Raw genomic sequence first — 20,265 nt, forward strand, 5'->3', positions numbered from 1 at the left:
AACTCGGTACTATTTTTCCATTGGAATTATAAAATCTATTATATTTTAAGACGTCCACCAAAATATTTCGGAAAAATATTAAGATTTAAGCGAGCTGGACCGATTTGAAAATACCTCCAAAAAATCTCCTCAAATGACAAAACGGTTTGAGCTTAAGAAATTAACATAAAAATATTAAAAAAAAAAACAATGGCCCGTAGTCATAGTCAAAATAAAGTCGACTTTAAAGTTAGTTGCAGCTTTTTGACATAATTTTCAATGGGATATCTGTCAAAAAAGCTGCAACTAACTTTAAAGTCGACTTTATTTTGACTATGACTACGGGCCAATTTTTTTAAATTTGAACGGAATCGTAATAATGAGATTTTTGATGCTGTTTTTTTGACTTTTTTCAAAGATTGGTATAAGAAAAACTTGAATAACTGAACCTAAACTCTTCCGATTTAGACTTGCAAGGTATTATTGGAAAGGTATTTTCTAACCCTTTTTATTTCTTTGCTAATAAGCTCATTCAGAGGATGAAGAAGAAAGGTAGGATGAACGAACATCAGTCAAAGTTGAATTAAGATGTGTTGGTATTTAAACAAAAAAAGGGGACACGAATGAATACCTTTTTATCGAGATCCCACAAGTCTAAATCAGAATGATAGAATATTGATTGATAATATTTTATGCAGATATTTTAAGCTTAATCTGTTTTGTCATCTAAACTAAAACTAAAACTAAAAACTATTTTTATTCATAAAAAAATCCTTTTTTGGAGGCATTTTCATATCGGTCCAGCTCGCTTAAATCTTATAATTTTTGCGAAATATTTTGGTGGACGTCTTAAAATATAATAAATTGTGTGATCCCGGCGGAAAACCTGCAACTTTTTTTGGTGATGCAGTCTAATGTACATATGTATGTATGTAAGTCCATGTGTACGAGAGTAGGTATGTGGCCCTGAGATGACGCGATGACCACATAAATCAAATACCAAATTGCTCAAATATAAGAATAAGTGATTCAAAGGAAAAATCTACGCACCTAAAAGATAAGCTTCTTTACCGCTTCGGATATAAAAGCGAATCAAGTCCAGTGGGTTAGCTATCAAATACGAAAAGTTTAACGAACAAAGTCAAAATTGTAGCGCAAGCAGCTAATAACTAACAGGATTTTATAAATATTAAGTTAAGATAATTCATTCATGATGAAGTTTGTATTACTTTTTTTCTTAGTTAGTGGTTTTGTAGCAGCAAAGGTAAGTTTTTTTTTAAATAATATAACGGTTTTAAGTACTCATTAAAAATACACTCGCCTTGCAGGCTCAACTGAGTCTAGGCTTAGGTCTTGGGCTGGGCATTGGCCGTGCAGGGCCGCCGCCACCAGAGTTTTTCCAGAATGTCGTCTTAAACGCTGAAGCGCAGAAGCTTCTCACAACGCCCGGGGAACTTCCAGCAGATTTGCAACAACGTGTGCAGGACACTTTGGGCAACGCTGAATTGGGATTCAATAGCTGCAGTACAGTTTCAACTCTTCCTTGGTTTCAAATGCGGTGTGTTGCTTTACAGCTGTCCAAATCCAAAGCTGAGTTGAAAGCCATTGACGACGAAGCTAAGGTTCGCGCACAGACTGCAACGTCCGAGGCATCAGGACAAACAGCAGCAGACGCAACAAACTCCTAAAGAAGAGATATATGTTTATGCATTACAACAATATATTCGTTTTTTTCCAACACAATTACGAAACAACTGTATTTGTTATTGTTTAATAAAGCAATTATTCGAAGGTATTGTTTTTAATTTAACGCTTAATCAAAAATTCCATCAACATTACTTTGTTCCAAATGCATCTCTGTGCAACTTCTGAACCGCCTTAAAGAAACTGCTTTGCCAGCTAAGCTGGCCTGCCTTACCAACAGTTGAGCTTTTACACGAATGTCAGAAACAGCCCCAAAAACCAACTGTCAAGTTGCCCTCCACCCGCTTTTGGGGCATGTTGGCGCAGTGCAAAACACTTTTTCCAGTCATTTCTTCTCCTATCTCCAACATACACCGAAAGCTCCACTACAAAGTACACAAATTCCTTGGATGTGAAATATCGATTTGCAGCGCAAGAAAACTCCATCAGCGCAAAAAGTAGAAAAAACTGAATTTCATCAAAGAAAAGCAGAAAATCAAACCAGAAACAACTCCCAAGTGCAAATCGAAAGTCCGATAAGCCGTATCGGTGTTTGCAAAACCAGAAATACGCGTAATTGAACGCTCTAGTGAAAATCGCAGTGTGCACCGAGGAGGCCGAGTGAGTGAAAAAAAGCGAAAGTAGCAGGGATGGCGTTCGCAGGATTGAAAAAACAAATTAACAAGGCGAACCAGTATGTGACGGAGAAAATGGGTGGGGCGGAAGGTACTAAGCTGGATATGGACTTCATGGAAATGGAGCGCAAGACGGATGTTACCGTTGAACTGGTCGAAGAGCTGCAGTTGAAGACAAAGGAGTTCTTGCAGCCAAATCCGACGGCGCGTGCAAAAATGGCCGCCGTCAAGGGCATCTCTAAACTGTCCGGCCAGGCTAAGTCCAATACGTATCCTCAACCTGAAGGTCTACTCGCCGATTGTATGCTGATGTACGGCAAAAAGTTGGGTGAGGAGAATAGTGTATTCGCGCAGGCGCTCGTCGAATTCGGCGAGGCGCTGAGACAAATGGCTGATGTAAAATACTCGCTAGATGACAATATAAAGCAAAACGTCTTAGAACCACTTCATCATCTACAAACTAAGGAACTGAAAGAGGTGATGCATCATCGCAAAAAGTTGCAAGGACGACGCCTCGACTTTGACTGCAAGCGTCGCCGGCAAGCCAAAGACGAGGAGATTCGAGGCGCCGAGGAGAAATTTGCCGAATCGCTACATTTAGCGCAAATGGGCATGTTTAACTTGCTCGAAAACGACACAGAACACGTGTCACAATTGGTAACGTTCGCTGAGGCGCTTTTCGAATTCCACTCGCAGTGCGCAGAAATTCTGCGTGGCTTGCAGGAGACACTTCATGAAAAACGAGAAGAGGCCGAAGCCCGACCAAAAGCGGAATTTGTGCCCAAGACGCTGTTGGATCTGAATCTGGATGGCCCCGGCACTAACGACACGGACAGCGTGAGCACACCGGCACACAGGGCTTCAACGGCATCACCGCTGCCCTCGCCCTTGCGCTCGCCAGCCAAGTCGCTGGTGGCGGGAGCCACTACACCACAGCGCCAGCAGCAACCTTGCTGCCAGGCACTGTACGATTTTGAACCAGAGAATCCAGGCGAATTGGGTTTCAAAGAAAACGATACAATTACATTGTTGAGTCGTGTGGACGACAATTGGTATGAAGGCTCCTTGAATGGACGCACCGGCTACTTCCCACAGTCATATGTGCAAATTGTGGTTCCACTGCCCAATGGCAATTAAGGGGAGCATGCTAAGCTGCATTGATGAGAGAAAAGCACTTCATCAAACCATAAGCAACAATAATTAATTATTTAATATTAAATTTAACGGTTAATTAAAATTAAAAAAGCTATAAAAAAAACAAAAAAAAACTCCACTGAAACATTTAAGACCAAACGTAAAATTTGAGATGTGTATTTATTATAACTATTAAATTCAATGGAGATTAAGATTTCAAAGATCAATTCATAAATACTTCAATTACATTCAATTCCAAATCGAGAAGCTTTTAACATGATGTTTGAAATTAATATGAAAAAGAAAATTTATTGTGCTACTATGAGTATTTATGTAACTCCTATCTTATTGCCTACCTATCCGACAATTATCGCGATAAAGTACTCACCCTAACATTTTTGCCATTCTCAAGTCATCACATACCCCCACACACCATCTACGAATACACGAACGAACTTATTCCCTGTTACCATTTCTTGCTCTTAACTTACCTTCATTGTGTATGTTGTTTTGTTATTTATATTTATATGTATATGTATTTATTAAGTATAAAACAGTAATATTATATACGTGTATATTTATTATGACTCTTACATAAATCGTATATATGTTTTCGAGGCGAAGAAAAAAGCGTATAAAAAAATTATAAAATAAATTCAAAGAAACACGAGAGCAGCAGCTCCTAAATTCCTAAATACCTTAAATATACATTATACATTTATTGAAAAGATCTTAAACTAAATATAAAATAAAAATTAAAAAAAGAAACAAGCGAGCTAGAAAGCAAACCCATTCGGACTACATATATTGTATTTAAAAAGAAAACAGACCACTGAAATTAAATAAATAAAAAAAACAAGATGTGTCATAAGCTAAACCTCGTAACTAGAAAAACGTAAAAACTGAAAGCAAAATTTATCAGTGGATTAAAAGAGAAAATGTATAGGGTTTACTTACAATTTTTGCTGTGTTAAATACTATTTTAGTTTGTTAAAACAAATACTGTAACTAAGCTGTTAAAAAATATAAAATATTAAATAGATATGACAAGCAAAGTTCTATAAGCTCATTTAAGTTGCCAAATGTACGCAAGGGTATTACGGCTCCAACGCTGGAAGTGCGGTTTCAAACAGTTTTGAAAGATATTGCTTGAAATAAACTTTATATGGCTATTGGCTGAAAGGCCGCTCGAATGCTTGTTTAAATAGCTTACTGCGATAAAGAATTTTACGAAAGTGTGTTGCCTTTTATAAAGAGCTTCTATAAGAAAATTGTTGACGATTCGATAAGTAAATTGAAAGTCAATTAGTAGAACTCTTGCCATTAGTTGTTTGGGGTTTTTTTTTTAATGTCCTGATTTTACTATCAACCATTTTTCTTGAACATTGGCCCGTAATCATAAAGAACTTAGAAGCAAGTTTTCACATTACATCTGTATTGTAAAATTAACTCGTGTTTAAACTCTGTCATAGTACAAGCAAAATACGTTTTATTTCTCGTTCTAAGTTAAAGTTATGCATCACAATTAAATAATATCTCGATAAATTTGACCTGAAATACATAAGCATACCAGTAGCGATATCACTTAGGAATCTCTTTATTTCCTATAAATACAAATTCCATACATACATATGTATGCATTAACTTATTTTCAAAAATGTATGTAAGTAATCCGCTGACACAACTTATTAAAATATGTAGTAACTTCTTAATAGTGCTTGGTTAATTTTTAATTCAAAATCTTTTTAACTGGAATCTGATTTAGCTTACGACTACTTGTAAGACTACGGGCCTAAATACTTGTTCAATTCGCTTTTATTTTTATTTTTATTTTTTCATTTTCTGTATTCTTTTTTTCAGCTGAAGAACTTGTCCATTTTATTTTGTGGTATAGCAATGTGAAAGCATACTGAAAACCGATCAGTTAAAAACTGATAACAATAAACAGTTTTGCAGGGCAAGGTGTCTCATAGCAATGTGGCCCGTAGCAATGAATGAAAGACCTAAACGTAAATAACCCACGATAAGACGAAGATATAAGGATAATTACTACCTACATGCATAATGCTAAAGAAGATTTAGCAGTCTCATGTTGGAATAACAAATATTAAGAACTAATAAACAAAAATTTAACATTGATTTAATAATTATATACATACATGCATACTTATATATGTAGATGAAAAGGCTAAGCAAAACGAAAAACAATAATGTATTGAAAATATATACATAAATAAATAAATACATACATACTTATATGCAACTTGATGCAATTACGATGAATTAAAACAATAATAATTGTAATGAAAATTTACAAGTATAATGTAACAATTACCTACCCCTATACATACGAGTAAATACATACATACACAAATACTATATACAAGTACTAAAGGTTAATATGGAATATGAAAATTAATTATGTATAATGCTAACACACAAAAAAGAACCCGTAAAGAAGGATTAAAAGGTTTACGATATGCTGATATTAAGATATATAATATTAATTACGTTATGCAAGCAAGAAAAAATGCTGAAATTATTGATGCAAAGCGCGACAAAAATGAAGGCTAAAAATGCGAACAAAAACAAAACCAAAAAGAAATTAATAAAATTTTATTTTTAATGTGTCTTTCGTTCCATCGTAAGCATTCTCTTTTCCGAGTTTCTTTCTTTCCACCTTTTTAGTTAGTATATGGTTTTTGAAACGCATATATGTATTGTAAACGAATTAGCTCCTGTAATGTCTGGCTTATTACCACTGCTCCTAACCACTGGCGACCACTTTTTACATACCGCTACATCCCGGTAGTTAATTTTAGAAGCTATAAGTCCTTCCAAAATGTCTTTCTGAGAGTCAAGAGCTTTCGACACTACAGTCCTTTCTTTTTTGTATGGAGTGGAAAAAATTTAAAGGGCTTTCCGTTTACGTACTTCAGAAGGGTGTTCAGAGCAATTCTTCTAAAGCTGCTTCTTCCATTCATAAAACTTACTTCCGTGAGTTATGTATTTATAAGGTCCTTATCAAATATGTTTTATTGCAACTAAAAAGCATAATGAAATTCATTTGTAATGCTAAATAAATAACCGTATACATTCGCGCAAATTATAAATAGGAAGAAGGCATTCAGAGAAGCCCTTATTCAGCCCTTTTTCGGTAAACCCTTTAGAATGGCTTCCAACTTATCTATATACATATATGTACACCTGCTAAATGAAAGCAACACCCCCGCCAATTTGCATTGATTCACATTACGCAAAAACTACAAACGATGGCAGGCGTACGAGAAGTCCATTTGCATCTGTTCTTAATTTTCATGCTGTGCCGTATACTTCTGCCAACCCCTGCGAGTAAATACTCCCAATCCTCTAATTAAATGGGGGCGGCAAATGGCTTTCACTATGACAACAATGTCAATGCCAAGCGGAGGCCAAATCACATTCAGCTAGATATATAAGTACTACATACATATTCCGATATGTTTGCATATATGTACTTAGTACGTATATTCTTTTTTACTAGTTGGATGAGCATTAGCGTGGGCGGAAAATCTGTTTTTTTTTAGAATTTTGATTGGTAATAGCAAAAATATGGTTCATTATGCTCTATAAAAAATCTGTGTGAAAGCTGAAAATTGTTGGTCAATATCTTAGGCTTGCCCAAGTCCATCAAAGTTCAAATAATTAATTAACACATTTTTTTACTAAAATTGCAATCATATTCGAAAGTATTAGTCTACATTTTTTGGTATATGGAGCATTTTTGAAGAGAATCGAAATAAGCATTCCTTATTACTTCAACTTTGATGGACTTAGGCGAGCCTAAGATATTGACCAAAAATTTTACTCTTGTCCACAGATTTTTTTAGAGCATAATGAACTATATTTTTGCTATTACCAATCAAAACTCTAAAAAAGCGGATTTTCGGCCCACGCTAATGAGCATATCACAGCATCAGTATCAATGCACCACCTTGCCCCGCTACTGCGCATCATATTTTGCGCACGTCCACAAACAATCTTCTATACGTATGAACGCACATTTGTGAACACTATGTATGTATAAACATGTTGGCGTTTTTGGAGGTTTTTGAATTACCTCCAAGGCTATTTTATATGATGGCGTCATGGTAACAGCGGTACGAATTGGAGTTACTATGGTCTAGCTGAGTGATAAGCAATGCATGCTTTCAAATATGGCGCTAATAGAACACTCAAGATTTTAGTGTCTGTGGCAGTGCTGTCCACAAGGCAAGTGAAATTAGGGCATGTGGAAGGACAGCACGTCTTTAATCCCAGCATATTTTCCGTTTGGTTCATACATACATGTATGTGTATCAACATTAACAATTTTACATACATCTTGTTGTAACTGCCAACACTGACGCACCCGGTTTTGACCGGAAATATGGTCAGGTCTTGCGGTAACGTAGAACCAACTGTTATGTCTACCCTACAAGAAATCTTACTGGCAAATGACCGGTAACCTGACGGTCAGTGCTGATGAAAAAATGTTGCAATTTCTTCATCAGAAATTCGGGGGTAATATGAAAAACCTGACCAGTTCTTTTGTGTACATGTGACTATGCGTCCCTTTCTCAGCACTGCTAAAAGGTCTCTTTTCGACTTATTGTATTTCCTAAGGTTATTTTTACAAATGTTTTTCTGTGTATTCGTGTATATTTTAGTGTGTTAGTGAAGAGGTCAGAAAAAAGGTCCTTTTCTTGTAGGGTACCTTATCACGCATGCATGGAATTCCGTTCAACAGCTGGAAGAACTCAGATTGATTTTAATCCACTTACAATTAATTTTGTTATGCCAGATACTTTACATCAAAAAATCATAGAAATAAATTTGTCTTTACGTCACCGAACGGAAATTTTTATCGCCCGCTAAAAACTACGTTCTAAGACAATACGTTTTCTGCAGGTGCCATCGCCTTAATCTTTGTGCGCTGGCCACTCTGGCTAATGTCAAAAGCTCCCAATTAGAAAGTCACTATGGAATGTCAAAAAGCGGATGACGTTTGCTTATTCATATTTTTACCAATTTCCAGTGACGAGTTTGTGCAGATTCGTGGACGGAGAAAGACAGAAAAGTGAATGTAATTAAAAGAGTTAATTAAAAAAGAAATTATTCAACTTCATTCCCCCAAATTATTGTTAACACTGCATTTGGGTTCATGCATTGGTCGTTAGGCAGGCGATGATTCATTAGTCCAATTGGAAAGATTGTATGAGGCGGTGTGTGAATTGTTGCTTTTGGTTGTAAAAGATTGGGGCGGAATATCTACGAATAAACGCGGTCAAATCCCAGTATATAAGCGTACCTACAAGTGGCAGTGAGGCAAGTGGGAAAGAAAATTGTGACGGAATTTTTCCAAAAATAAATCTGTATGCGTGTGCGTGATTCATTCCGAGTTGTTTTTGGGCGCGTTTGTTTAATATAACTTATAAGCGGGATTGCAAATATCAAATTAAAGTGATTTTATTTCTTTTTATAAATTACATATTACAGCCTTTCTGTGTAGTGAAGTCTTCGCTGGTGAAACGTTGTCTCGCTATAGTTGTGTAAAATCTTAACAAAATGTTTAGTTTTTTGAAACGTGAAAAAGCTAATCAAGAGGTTGTAGAAAATGTGGTGGGAGAACTTAAAAAAATCTATCGCAGTAAACTGCTACCTCTGGAGGAGCATTACCAGTTCCACGACTTTCACTCTCCGAAGCTTGAAGATCCTGACTTCGATGCCAAGCCGATGATCTTGCTTGTGGGACAGTATTCTACCGGTAAAACGACGTTTATTCGATACCTATTGGAGCGTGATTTCCCTGGTATTCGCATTGGACCCGAACCTACTACAGATCGCTTCATTGCAGTAATGCACGATGAAAAAGAAGGTGTTATACCCGGTAATGCGTTGGTGGTCGATCCCAAAAAGCAATTCCGTCCGTTGAGTAAATACGGCAACGCCTTCTTAAATCGTTTCCAGTGCTCTACTCTCAATTCACCCGTCTTGCAGGCAATCTCTATTGTAGACACGCCCGGTATTTTATCGGGGGAAAAACAACGCATCGATCGCGGATATGACTTCACCGGTGTGCTAGAATGGTTTGCAGAGCGTGTAGATCGCATCATACTGCTTTTCGATGCACATAAGCTGGATATCTCCGACGAATTTCGACGTTCCATTGAAGCGCTCAAAGGACACGATGACAAAATACGCATCATTCTCAATAAGGCTGATATGATTGATCACCAGCAGCTTATGCGTGTATACGGAGCGCTAATGTGGTCCTTGGGCAAGGTGCTGCAAACTCCCGAAGTGGCGCGGGTGTACATCGGTTCTTTCTGGGATCAACCACTTCGTTTCGATGCTAATCGCCGCCTCTTCGAAGACGAAGAGCAGGACCTCTTTCGTGATTTGCAATCACTGCCACGTAATGCAGCACTGCGCAAACTCAACGACTTGATTAAGCGTGCGCGTCTAGCAAAGGTGCATGCCTTCATAATTTCGGAACTGCGCAAAGATATGCCATCAGTGTTCGGTAAAGACAGCAAAAAGAAGGACCTGATCAAAAATCTGGGGCAAATTTATGATCGCATACAACGGGAACACTCTATTTCACCGGGTGACTTCCCCGATATCAAGAAAATGCAGGATGTGCTGCAACATCAAGACTTTAGCAAATTCCATTCGTTAAAACCGCATTTGCTAGATATTGTGGACAATATGCTGGCTAAAGATATAGCGCGGCTGATGGAGATGATACCGCAAGAGGAAATGACTTTAGTATCAGAGCCAGTGGTTAAAGGTATGTAGCAACGCTTCAATTAATTAAGGGTTTTTGGGTACCATTTAAAATACATATGTATGTATGTACATATTCCTTTTGCTACATTGCTTATGGGTTTGCGGCTCATGTGTGTTTTCGCTTTTGCTTGTGTTATATAACTACATTCTGATAATATTTATACATGCATTAACATAGTAACTTACGTACTTATACATACATACTTACATGCATTTTCGTTTTATATGCCCAATTTAATATCTTAAATTTTGTATTTTTTTTTTATTTATATGCTGATGTATGCGATTCCACTCAATTGTCACTAAACAGAACTTAAAGGTAAATGACACCACTAAAATAATTTGAGTAAACTCTAAATTTCAAAATTTACACGTGTACAGTTATATATTTATATAGGTATATATATAGTACCTGTAGGCTGCAGAAATACTAGTATTAGAAATAGTTATTACGTCTTATTGCAATTTTAATTTAACAATAGGCAGCTAAAATCTTACAGGAAAGTTCTGAAATATGGCACATTCTTCGTTATTTCTCTCCATAAATGTTTAAGCATTTAAAAAAGTTAGACTATTTGTGCTAGAAAAAGGCACGTGACACTCTAAAAAATTGTTGATAGCCGCAATTTCTTCATAACGCTTTTGCAATAACCAGTCAACTCACACATTGACAAGTAAAAAAGCTGACCCAGTTAACTGCAGAAATAAAAACAAAAAATCTTTAAAGAAAAAGCATTTAACAGCAAAAATAACGATCGTGCAACTCATTGTTGGTTACTCATCGTGATTTACTATGTCGACAAAACAAGTTTCCATTGTACTGGTGTATCCACCGTGTGCCGGCAAAGCAAAGAGCTGGCATAGATGAAATAGAAATGGAAATGTAGCAAACTAGGCGGTAGCCGGCTACAGCAGCCATGAACAAACGCATTAACATAATTTTTTGTAGATAAACTGTCAGTAGCATAAAAAAAATGTTACATACTAATTAAGTAGCATTTAATGAGAACAACTACTCAAGGAATCATGAGAAGAGTTGTTATCAACTTTATGTGAGTTTAAAAAAGATATATTCAAGACCGGAAAAAGGCAGATGATCTTCTGTCTACCAAAATTTTATATACATATGAATGTACTATGTGCTTTTTTTGTGACTATTTTTTTTCACTCCTACCTCGAAATTTTGTGAGAAATACCTAGAAAAAATACATGAAAATCTGAGCCCTTAATTTTGATATTAACTACTCGACCGAGGCATGTAAAGATTTCCCGTTTAAAATACACGTAAAATTTTAGTTTATTTCTTAAAAAGTCTACAGCTCAGAGGCATTTTATGGTATAATCTTGGTCAATGATAGGGTTTCTTCAGAGTTGAATTCTCTAATATTAAGGACTCAAATTTTCACAGATTTTTTTTAGGTATTTCTCACAAAGTTTCAGGTGAGAGTAAAAAAAAGTAGTCGCCAAATAAAAATCACCCTTGTATGCAATACCCTACATAAGTATGTATGTATGTACATACGTTCAATTTCATTGCATTAAAATTAGTATGCTTGTTTGTGCACGAATTTAATAGCATTTATTAAATTATTCGCACTAGATACTTGATCGTATCTGTTTATCTTCTTTTACACTTTCGAAGCATAAAGTTTTGCGAAATAAAGACAGAAAGAAGCAATATCAAGCGTTAATAAAAAATTTTTCACACTTTCCACTTATTTGACAAAGGCGTATATTAGTTTCTGATAGCCTTTGAACTGTACGGATGGAATATTTGGATATATACACATACCTACATATGTATATACATAAATATCGTTACCCTAATATAGAAGTCCCTAACTATTTTTTATTAATAAACAGTCGGCAGATTACAAAATAAAGCCCTATTGCAACTTAAAAATAACTCCTATAGCATAAAATTAGTTACATAGATACTTCATTAAAATACATACTTTTATAAATGCATTCGGAGCTGAATTACTTCATTTTCTATTAAGTAGTTCAATCAATCCGCAAAGAAGCAAAAATGCTAGATAGGACCTTTCTTTATTAAGTTAGCGATATGCGTGCGTAGAAGCATATGTATTTACATTCGTATACATATGTATATGTACATACGTCAACTAGTCATTTTGAGCCAATTTTAACGCTTTCTAAAGCCCTCTATCCTTCCTCGGGCAGGCGCCAAATCCCCTGCTTAGATAAGCAAAATTTTCCGGCTGAGCATGGTAATAAACAAATCTGTACATGTGCATGTACGTACATACATATGTACAGAATATGGTTTAAATACTCACATACATATGTTATGTGCATGGCAAATTCTTTACACTTTGATGCTACTGTCGCTCAGCTTAGTAGATATGCCATTTGATTATCTAATACACCTCGTTGCCTTAAGCCAGTCATCGTTTTATCACTTGGGGTGATAAGCATTCTTTTCGACATGTGCCCAGATAGGTATTCTTACTAATAGCAAGTAAAACTAGAAAAAGTTACTAATTATTGAACAATCAGTTTCGTTGATGACACATTCTGTTGAATTTTTTAGCGCTGCTAAGGAGTTGACTTCTCGCCCATTTGTATGAATGCACGCACACATGCGACACCGGCATTTGGGTCGGTCTTGAGACTACTGTCGCCTTGGCAGTGTTTGCCTAAGATACCCCGTCATAAGTGTAACTATATCAAGGTAGGATCGGAACTACACCGTTTCTCACTAGTACTACCCACCCACCACAATAAGTACTGAATGTTCTGTAGACAAAACGAATGCCATATCGACTCTAAATATAGCTCAAAATATGCCAATTTAGCACCAGTCCTACCAGATATTCGTTTGCATAGAACTGCCGTTCCATTTTTGCTGTATAACAGTTTCACTGGGTAAACACACAACAAGTTACTTTATTTGCTTTTTTTATCGCAAAAAATTTCATTTTAAGGCTGATATGTAGGGGAATATCAACATGGTTGATAAGCTTTGAAAGAACTCATATTTATGTGTTACGAAGTATTTTTACTTGGCTGTCGTACTCTGGGATTTCAATAGGGGAAGAGGGTGCAATTACGTCGGCGGCAATATGGCAAATTCTAACGCGGCCAAACCCATTGTACAATAATTCGCGATCGTAATGTGATGCAAATGGGATAAATTAAAAAAAAAAACAATGATTAAGAGATAGAAAGAAAGAAATGATTAAAAAAGATATAAATCTCTACTAAATAAATTTTAATGAAACATTTTTATTTTGGCAATTTTAACTTAACACCTTCTAAACCACTCCAAAATTAGACAATAATGTATGAAACGGATAAAAACAAATAAAGAAATATATCAGTACACTTTGTTTTAAGAAAATATCGTTCATCATTCTCTTTAATGCCGGCCGCTGTGGTGTAGTGGTTCGCAGTGCGTGCTACCATTCTGCAAGGCGTGGGTTCAAGCCCGGTTCCACCCAACATCAAAAAAAATTTTTTTTTTTCTATAGCGGTCGCCCCTCGGCAGGCGATGGCAAACCTCCGAGTGTATTTCTGCCATGATAAACAGCTTCTCATAAAAATAAAATCGCCGTTCGGAGTCGACGTTAAACTGTCTGAAGTTTAGAGAAAGGTTTGTAGCCATTGATCGATCGCTGGCGGCATATTTTTATTCTCTATTTGACGTGCTGTCAAACGCACGCTCTTTGTCGAGAAGGAAGACACAAATCACTGTTTTAATACATTCAAAACCAACTTTTGTTTCAGGTGTAAGTCGTCGCTGAGTTTAGGCTATAGTGACTGTCCCGCCCAGAGTAGGGCTGAATACCTAAAATTTTTATTTTTTTTTTCAAAAGTTCTATTTAAGTTTTAGCTTGAGTTTCGCCCGGGGCAAATGAGACTCATGATAAGGATGAACATTTTTTGTTTAACATGGAAAAGTCTAGAGACTCCTTAAATTGGAAGTTTTCGAAACTTTACCTAATTTTTCACCCACTGCGATCTGTACAGCTCTGTATTATTTGTAAAAATCGTAAGAATATACATTTTTTGTTTTAAACTTACCTGAAGTAACAGAAATCCATTATTTCAGTTCCACTGCATCGCTAACCAAATTAATTACCGTCATACTAATGTTGTTTGTGTTTTTAAGCTTTCGTTTTCTCTTAACAAACCTGTTGACTAATTTTCGTACGCAATTCACATTCAACTGTCAGTCATGCACAACTCTGCTCTGACTCATATCGGTCGTTTTTTGTTTTAATTTAAATTCTTTTTTTTTTGTAAAAAAAAATGTCAGTTCACACTTGAAAGCGTTTGAAAATTACAGAAAACATTAACTATATATAAGGGGTGACTCGAATTGAGCATATACGCCGCCTAAAAATTGTGATTCGTTTGTGTATGTAAATACTCGCACTTAGGATGCATATACAGTGCACTGGAATAGTCTTCCGTCCACCAAAAAAAGTTATTAAAAATCAACGCATTTTTTAGCCCGTTGAAACTTGCCTTTCATCAGACTTGCACATTACTGCACTAAAATTTAATGAGCTACAAAACTGCATACCCGATAAAAATTCTAAAAAATCTGATCATAAAGTTGCAAATCTGTAGTCAAATTTATTGAATTCTCCTAAGCTTTAGACTATTTGTAGAAGTTGTATTTTATGTTTTTATTGTAACCAGGGCCGTAGCCAAGATTTTTTTTCCGGGGTGGGTTTCCAGCAAAATATTTTTTTATTTTCAATTTTATTTCAGCATATTTTGATTAAAAGAAAAATACTGATAAAAATAAAATATTTCACATAAACAAACAAAAAAATAAACGATACTCGCATGAAGCTATTGCCTGAAAATTTTAAAATCTGTTCTGTTCTGCCTATAGAAAAAAAATTCAACAAATTTTCTTAAAAAATTTCGAGTTTTTGAATTAGATTCTGAGTATACTGTTTTGTAGCCCATTGAATTCTAGTCGAATAAAGCATAAGTTTCAAATGGCTAAAAACTACGATTGACAAAAAGTCGATTCGACTAACGAAGCACGTCCAGGGTTAAAGTTTACTAAAAAAAAGTGCGCCGCATCTGTTAACCTTACATTAAATTTACCTCCAATTTTCCCTTAATAAAGCCCGAACGCTTTTCGCTAAAGCACTACATTTGCAAAGCTTTGTGGAGTATAGAAATTTACTGCTTAATTATGTATCTCGAACGATAGGCTACACGAACGATTCGTCTGCAGACGACAACGTCTCTGATTGCGATTTTATTACCCTATCAATCGTATTCGTATTGCGAAATGTCGGTTATATCATATCCCGAAAAATTCCAAAAAACCTTGAGAAGTCTGCGAAAACAGTCCGGTAAGTCCAGCAAAATTCAAAAAAAGGAAAGATTCCGAAACCAAAATATAAAGTACATATGTCGAACTTTTTCCCTGCAACCGGCCCTTAGAAAAATCTTAGGAAATTTTTTGAAGTAGTAGGCAAATAGGCTGCCGTCAGTTTTCTTTAAGAAAATAATGCGGGAAAATTTATTCCTCAGCGAAACCTGACTTTGTCCATGCAATTACTTAACCAAAAATTGAAACAGGTTGTAAAAATGTACAAATACAGAATATACACATTATGTAGAAAGAAAGATATAATTCATATACTGCCTTTCGAGAATTTCATTTCCAATTAAAATCTAAGCTATTCCCCCTGCTTGGCGCCTCAACAAATGTCGATGTGTTTCATTTGCGATTCGCCACCACAAATAACATGGCATGCCATCAGCCGCTTCTCCGGCAAACTGGTTTTTGTGCACCTTACGGCTAACATGTAAGGTTCAAGGTTTTCAGTAAAACGCGCACCTTGGTGCCTGACGAATGCATTATTTAATAATTACAACCACACAGCTGTTGACTTTCTACGTTAACTGTATATGTACAGTGACGAGCAAAACTGTAACATGGAGTAACACTTTTTATTTCAGCCGTCGCTATCTTTCCAAGTTCTAACGACATTCATACTGTTGTTGTATATTTTTATTGGTACATCTTTGCTTCCTCTGTCATAACGATTTGAAGTCAATTCAACAACATTAATAAAACCAGCAGACAAAAATGTAAATTAAGGCAAATGTTACAGTTTTGCACTCATATATTTTTAATAACTTTTTGACAATTTTCACGAAAAAAAGGAATTATTAACACAATGTTCAGTATGCTTTTGCTTTTTTTAGTTCCTGGTTGCAATTTGGGATACCTAATGTGTATCTCTGTAAAAATTCTGGAGGTATAGCCTCCCATATATCCTTGGTTTGCTTTCACAGCTTATGTACTCCATTGGACGGACTTGGATACTTAGTAAGCTGCTCTTTTAGTTGATTTCGCAAATTCTCGATCAGATTCATGTCCTCGGATTGTGGAGGTCATTTCAAATTAGCAAATTTTTTCTTTTGTTCCAGTCTTTGCGAACATGTGAGGTGCGTTTTGGTTGATTTTTCAGCAGAAACTATAATTTTTTCGACTACATATTGCAAATTTTGTTGAAATATGAACAGATACTGTTCCTTACGCATAATGCGTACTAACGGACCAACAATATTTTTGAAATACAACCCCAAACTATTATTGACCGACCACTGTGATTCACAGTTTGCCTTACATGATGCGCTTAGGCTTATTTTGGGCCTTTGATCCAATACCATGCCCGGCCATCTGATTGAAAGCGATTAATTTAGTCTTGTCAGTCCAAATAACCCTCAATTAAGTCTTAGAAATGTGTTTTTTATTGCATTCTGTAAGGCCTAATATATCCCAAAAGGCAACCGTCCGGTTTTCGGGCGATGCAGGAAAACACTGCCACACTCGCACATGTATTTTAATCAAATTTGCGTATTCCTTCTTTTATGATCCATTGCGCTCGATTTGGCAATTTTTTGCCTCACTATCTACTGATTTGCATTCAATTTTAATACCTTAAGCGCTTCTGTAGTAGTGGCTGCAGCGCTACTTGCTACTAAGTTCACAAGATATCGGACTGTAATATATTTTGACAGACTTCCTTTGTCCTTAGTAACACTCTAGGCTATATTTTTTCTCAGTCTTAACATTTTCATGTGGCAAACTTCACAATTTTTTGCCACTTTCCATGCGGTCCCGCCTTTCCGCAGTAAATCTATTATTTACATTTATGTTTCCTGATTAACCATATTATTTATTGGTGATCACTTCTTGAATAAATTACAATTTAGAAAAAAGTCATCTGACTTCCAACTAAGCAAAAGATAACTGTAAAATGCAAAACTGAGAGTAAGTGCAAAACTGTAACATTTGCCTTAACTTACATTTTTGTCTCGTTACTTTTTGCCTTTTATTTGTTTAAATATTGATTTTCGACATAAAAAGTCTTCATATTTTTATAGCTACACCGTTGAGTGGGCAGCTAAGTTTTGCCTTCTTGTCTTTATCTAAAGCGTATACAACAGCTAAAATTTCAGCTCATTTCGATAGCGATAAGTTGGCTTATCTGCTTGCCTCAATTCTAAAACAATAATTTCTAAATGTTCAATTAGCAATTTAAGAATAACGCACTTCATGAGTCTGAGGGCCATTTTCTCAGACACAAATTTTGTTCTCAAAAAATTTATTTAAAGGACAGATAAATTTTTAAAAGCTAAATACTTGAGAAAGAGGCCCTAAAGCGTTTTAGATTTATCTGTGAGAGTTACGAAAAATCCATTTGTATATATGAAGTTTTTAGAATTTGGAGACATGTTTCAAAGAGGTTCTTATTTTCGGTGATGTAGCAGTCAATTACGTGGGAAATATTTGTGAAAATATATTTACATATCGATGGTCCTCTGCATCAGTGATACAAATCAAAGCCAAAAAAAAGAAACTGTTACTTCTTTTAGGTGGCTCTCGTCCTAATCCTTGTCTAATCCATGTCCAACATTTACTAAAGTAAGTAGTTAGGATTGCTAAAGTAAGTACTAACGATTAGACATGGATTCGGCAAGGATTACAAACTTGAGCCATTTAACAGAAGTAAAGGTTTTAATTTTTTGAATTTTGCATTGTGAGGTTATTGCAGAGGGCCATCGATATATAATTAAAAAAAAACTTTAAAATTTCGAAATGTGTTTGCTATCTGCATAGCAACTGCAAATATTTTTTACTCATCTGTAGGTTATACATTGTACATTAGACCCTACTTGAAGTAAGTTCGCTTGTACATTGTTGGGTCTAAAGAATTTTTACAAAGCAATTTCGAAATTTTTGTTTTGCCGAAAGGGGTCGCCATTTTAAATTATCTTTGGCATTTACAGTCGGATCTTGAAGTATGATAAATCGATGTACTTGTCTCGTGGAGAAAACTCTTTTGTTCCAAAGTTCAATGATCTCAAGTGGCCCGTTCTAGTTCTTACCCACCAGATCTCAGATCTTTTTACCCTGACGTAGTGCCCTAATGTGAGTAAAGTCAAGTGCATAAAACCATTAATTTTTTGTTAAGGAAGTGTTTTTAATTCTTCTGACTTGAATTGACTTTCAAAACTACTTTAGGCTCAGGGGTGTATCGAGAGTATCAAAAACAATAACAAAATAAAAAATAAAATTAGAAATTGAAATTGAAAAAAATAAAAATTGTAGCAACTTTCTGAGTAAATTTCTTTGCTTCTCGAAGCATTCATCCATCCTTTGCAAGGCTCAGTAATCAGCGGTTGTTCTGCTGAGTTGGGCGAGCGTTCAATCGCTTGTTTTGAATGGAAAAAGGTTTCGTAGATTTTAACAATTTAGAATTTTTGCGAGAAGAAATTAAAAATATTTGAAGTTTTCGCGACCAAATAATTTGAAAAAATAAAATCAAATCAGCTGCTCTACTGATTCTACCTGTTCAATGTGCCTTGCGGCGACTTCTTTTTTGTTTTTAAGATGTTTCGGTCTAATGTACATACACATGCTGATATTTACGCACATAAACCTTAAGCTAATATCCGGTTAGGGTATTTATACAAAAATACCACATTTATTGAATCAAAATAATTGCTTTGGTATTTTTGTACAAGTTTATTGTTTACGTCCAAAGATCATACATAGCATACACATTTGTGTTTTAATCTGAATTTTAATGTTTGTATGTACATATGTTAGTATGTATGTGCATTAGACTGCATCACTCCCCATACACAAACAAATCGGTACGGTTTTTCCACTGGAATTATAAAATCTATTATATTTTAAGACTTTCACCGAAGTATTTCGGAAAAATATTAAGATTTATGTGAGCTGGACCGATTTGAAAATACCTCCAAGAATTAAGTGCTTTGTGAATAAAAAAAGTTGTTTAAGTATTTTTTGCAAAAAATCACCTAAGATGACAAAACAGTTTAGATACGCTTAGAAAATGTGCCTTAAAATATTAAAAAAAATTTTCAACGGAATCACAATAATGAGATTTCGATGCTTAGGGCTGTCAGCTTCATTGCGAATGTATCGAAAATTGCGCGGCATTGCCTGAAATTTCCACTTGACTAGTGTATTAAAACGGAAAGACTTGGCAGCACTGTATAGTTTTCGACGATTTTCGTCGTTTACTTATTTCTGCGCGACAGTAGGCAATGCCAATCTCGTCGAGTCGTACAATTTAGTCTAAATAACTAAATACTTAGTATATGTAGTATATGTACATATAGTCGGAATAATTAATTTTAATATAACTTTACTTTTCTGAAGATCTTTGTAAGTGGTTAAATCAAGCGGGCCTTCAAATCTGACTGGCAAATGAAGATCAAAAGCTTTGAGTCCCAAAAGGTTGCTGACAACACTTATACGAGCAAACATGATGCTTGACCTAACAAATCTGCGAAGTATCTAAGGAATGATTCTCGATAAAATTCTGAACTGGATACAAAGCAATCAGCCCTATCGTCAATTCCATGTGAATAAATCGTTCCCATAACTTAATATGCAAAACTAGGCCTGTGCGATTATTCGATTACTCGAGCAAGTTGGTTAATCAATTATTCGGTTAATCAATTACTCGAGTAATCACGA

At 35.5% G+C, this 20,265-nt stretch overlaps 3 protein-coding genes across 6 annotated transcripts in view; all 3 read left to right on the forward strand.

Annotated features, from left to right (window-relative positions):
• Positions 1-1,096: 1,096 nt before the first annotated feature.
• On the forward strand, positions 1,097-1,753 carry LOC118738375. Its single transcript, XM_036469301.1, has 2 exons — positions 1,097-1,243; positions 1,308-1,753. Exons 1-2 carry the CDS (start codon positions 1,190-1,192, stop codon positions 1,665-1,667), a joined length of 414 nt encoding a protein of 137 aa, XP_036325194.1. The 5' UTR covers positions 1,097-1,189; the 3' UTR covers positions 1,668-1,753.
• Positions 1,754-1,943: 190 nt separating this feature from the next.
• Positions 1,944-6,091, forward strand: LOC118736883 (endophilin-A). The gene is made up of 2 exons (XM_036466998.1): positions 1,944-3,931; positions 5,292-6,091. The coding sequence occupies exon 1, from the start codon at positions 2,313-2,315 to the stop codon at positions 3,432-3,434; it is 1,122 nt and encodes a 373-aa protein (XP_036322891.1). The 5' UTR covers positions 1,944-2,312; the 3' UTR covers positions 3,435-3,931; positions 5,292-6,091.
• A 2,355-nt stretch (positions 6,092-8,446) lies between these two features.
• Positions 8,447-20,265, forward strand: part of LOC118736882 (EH domain-containing protein 3) — a 20,574-nt gene continuing 8,755 nt past the window's right edge. Inside the window, exons 1-3 of one of the 4 annotated variants that reach the window (XM_036466996.1) lie at positions 8,447-8,535; positions 8,949-10,242; positions 10,552-10,560. In XM_036466996.1, the coding sequence (XP_036322889.1) occupies positions 9,018-10,242; positions 10,552-10,560 (1,234 nt within the window). In that variant the 5' untranslated portion in view covers positions 8,447-8,535; positions 8,949-9,017. Of the gene's footprint in view, positions 10,243-10,551; positions 10,561-20,265 lie in introns of all 4 variants that reach the window. The other 3 variants (XM_036466995.1, XM_036466993.1, XM_036466997.1) reach the window with 3 other exon arrangements.

The sequence above is a fragment of the Rhagoletis pomonella genome, unplaced genomic scaffold, assembly GCF_013731165.1.
Source record: "Rhagoletis pomonella isolate Grant_MI unplaced genomic scaffold, Rhpom_1.0 Rhpom_scaffold_00004, whole genome shotgun sequence".
In the NCBI taxonomy this organism is placed as follows: domain Eukaryota; kingdom Metazoa; phylum Arthropoda; class Insecta; order Diptera; family Tephritidae; genus Rhagoletis; species Rhagoletis pomonella.

Coding starts and splice junctions, on each gene's coding strand:
- LOC118738375 (XM_036469301.1), top strand. CDS start 1,190: ATGATGAAGTTTGTATTACTTTTTTTCTTAGTTAGTGGTTTTGTAGCA. Junction 1,244..1,307: donor GTGGTTTTGTAGCAGCAAAG/GTAAGTTTTTTT, acceptor CTCGCCTTGCAG/GCTCAACTGAGTCTAGGCTT.
- LOC118736883 (XM_036466998.1), top strand. CDS start 2,313: ATGGCGTTCGCAGGATTGAAAAAACAAATTAACAAGGCGAACCAGTAT.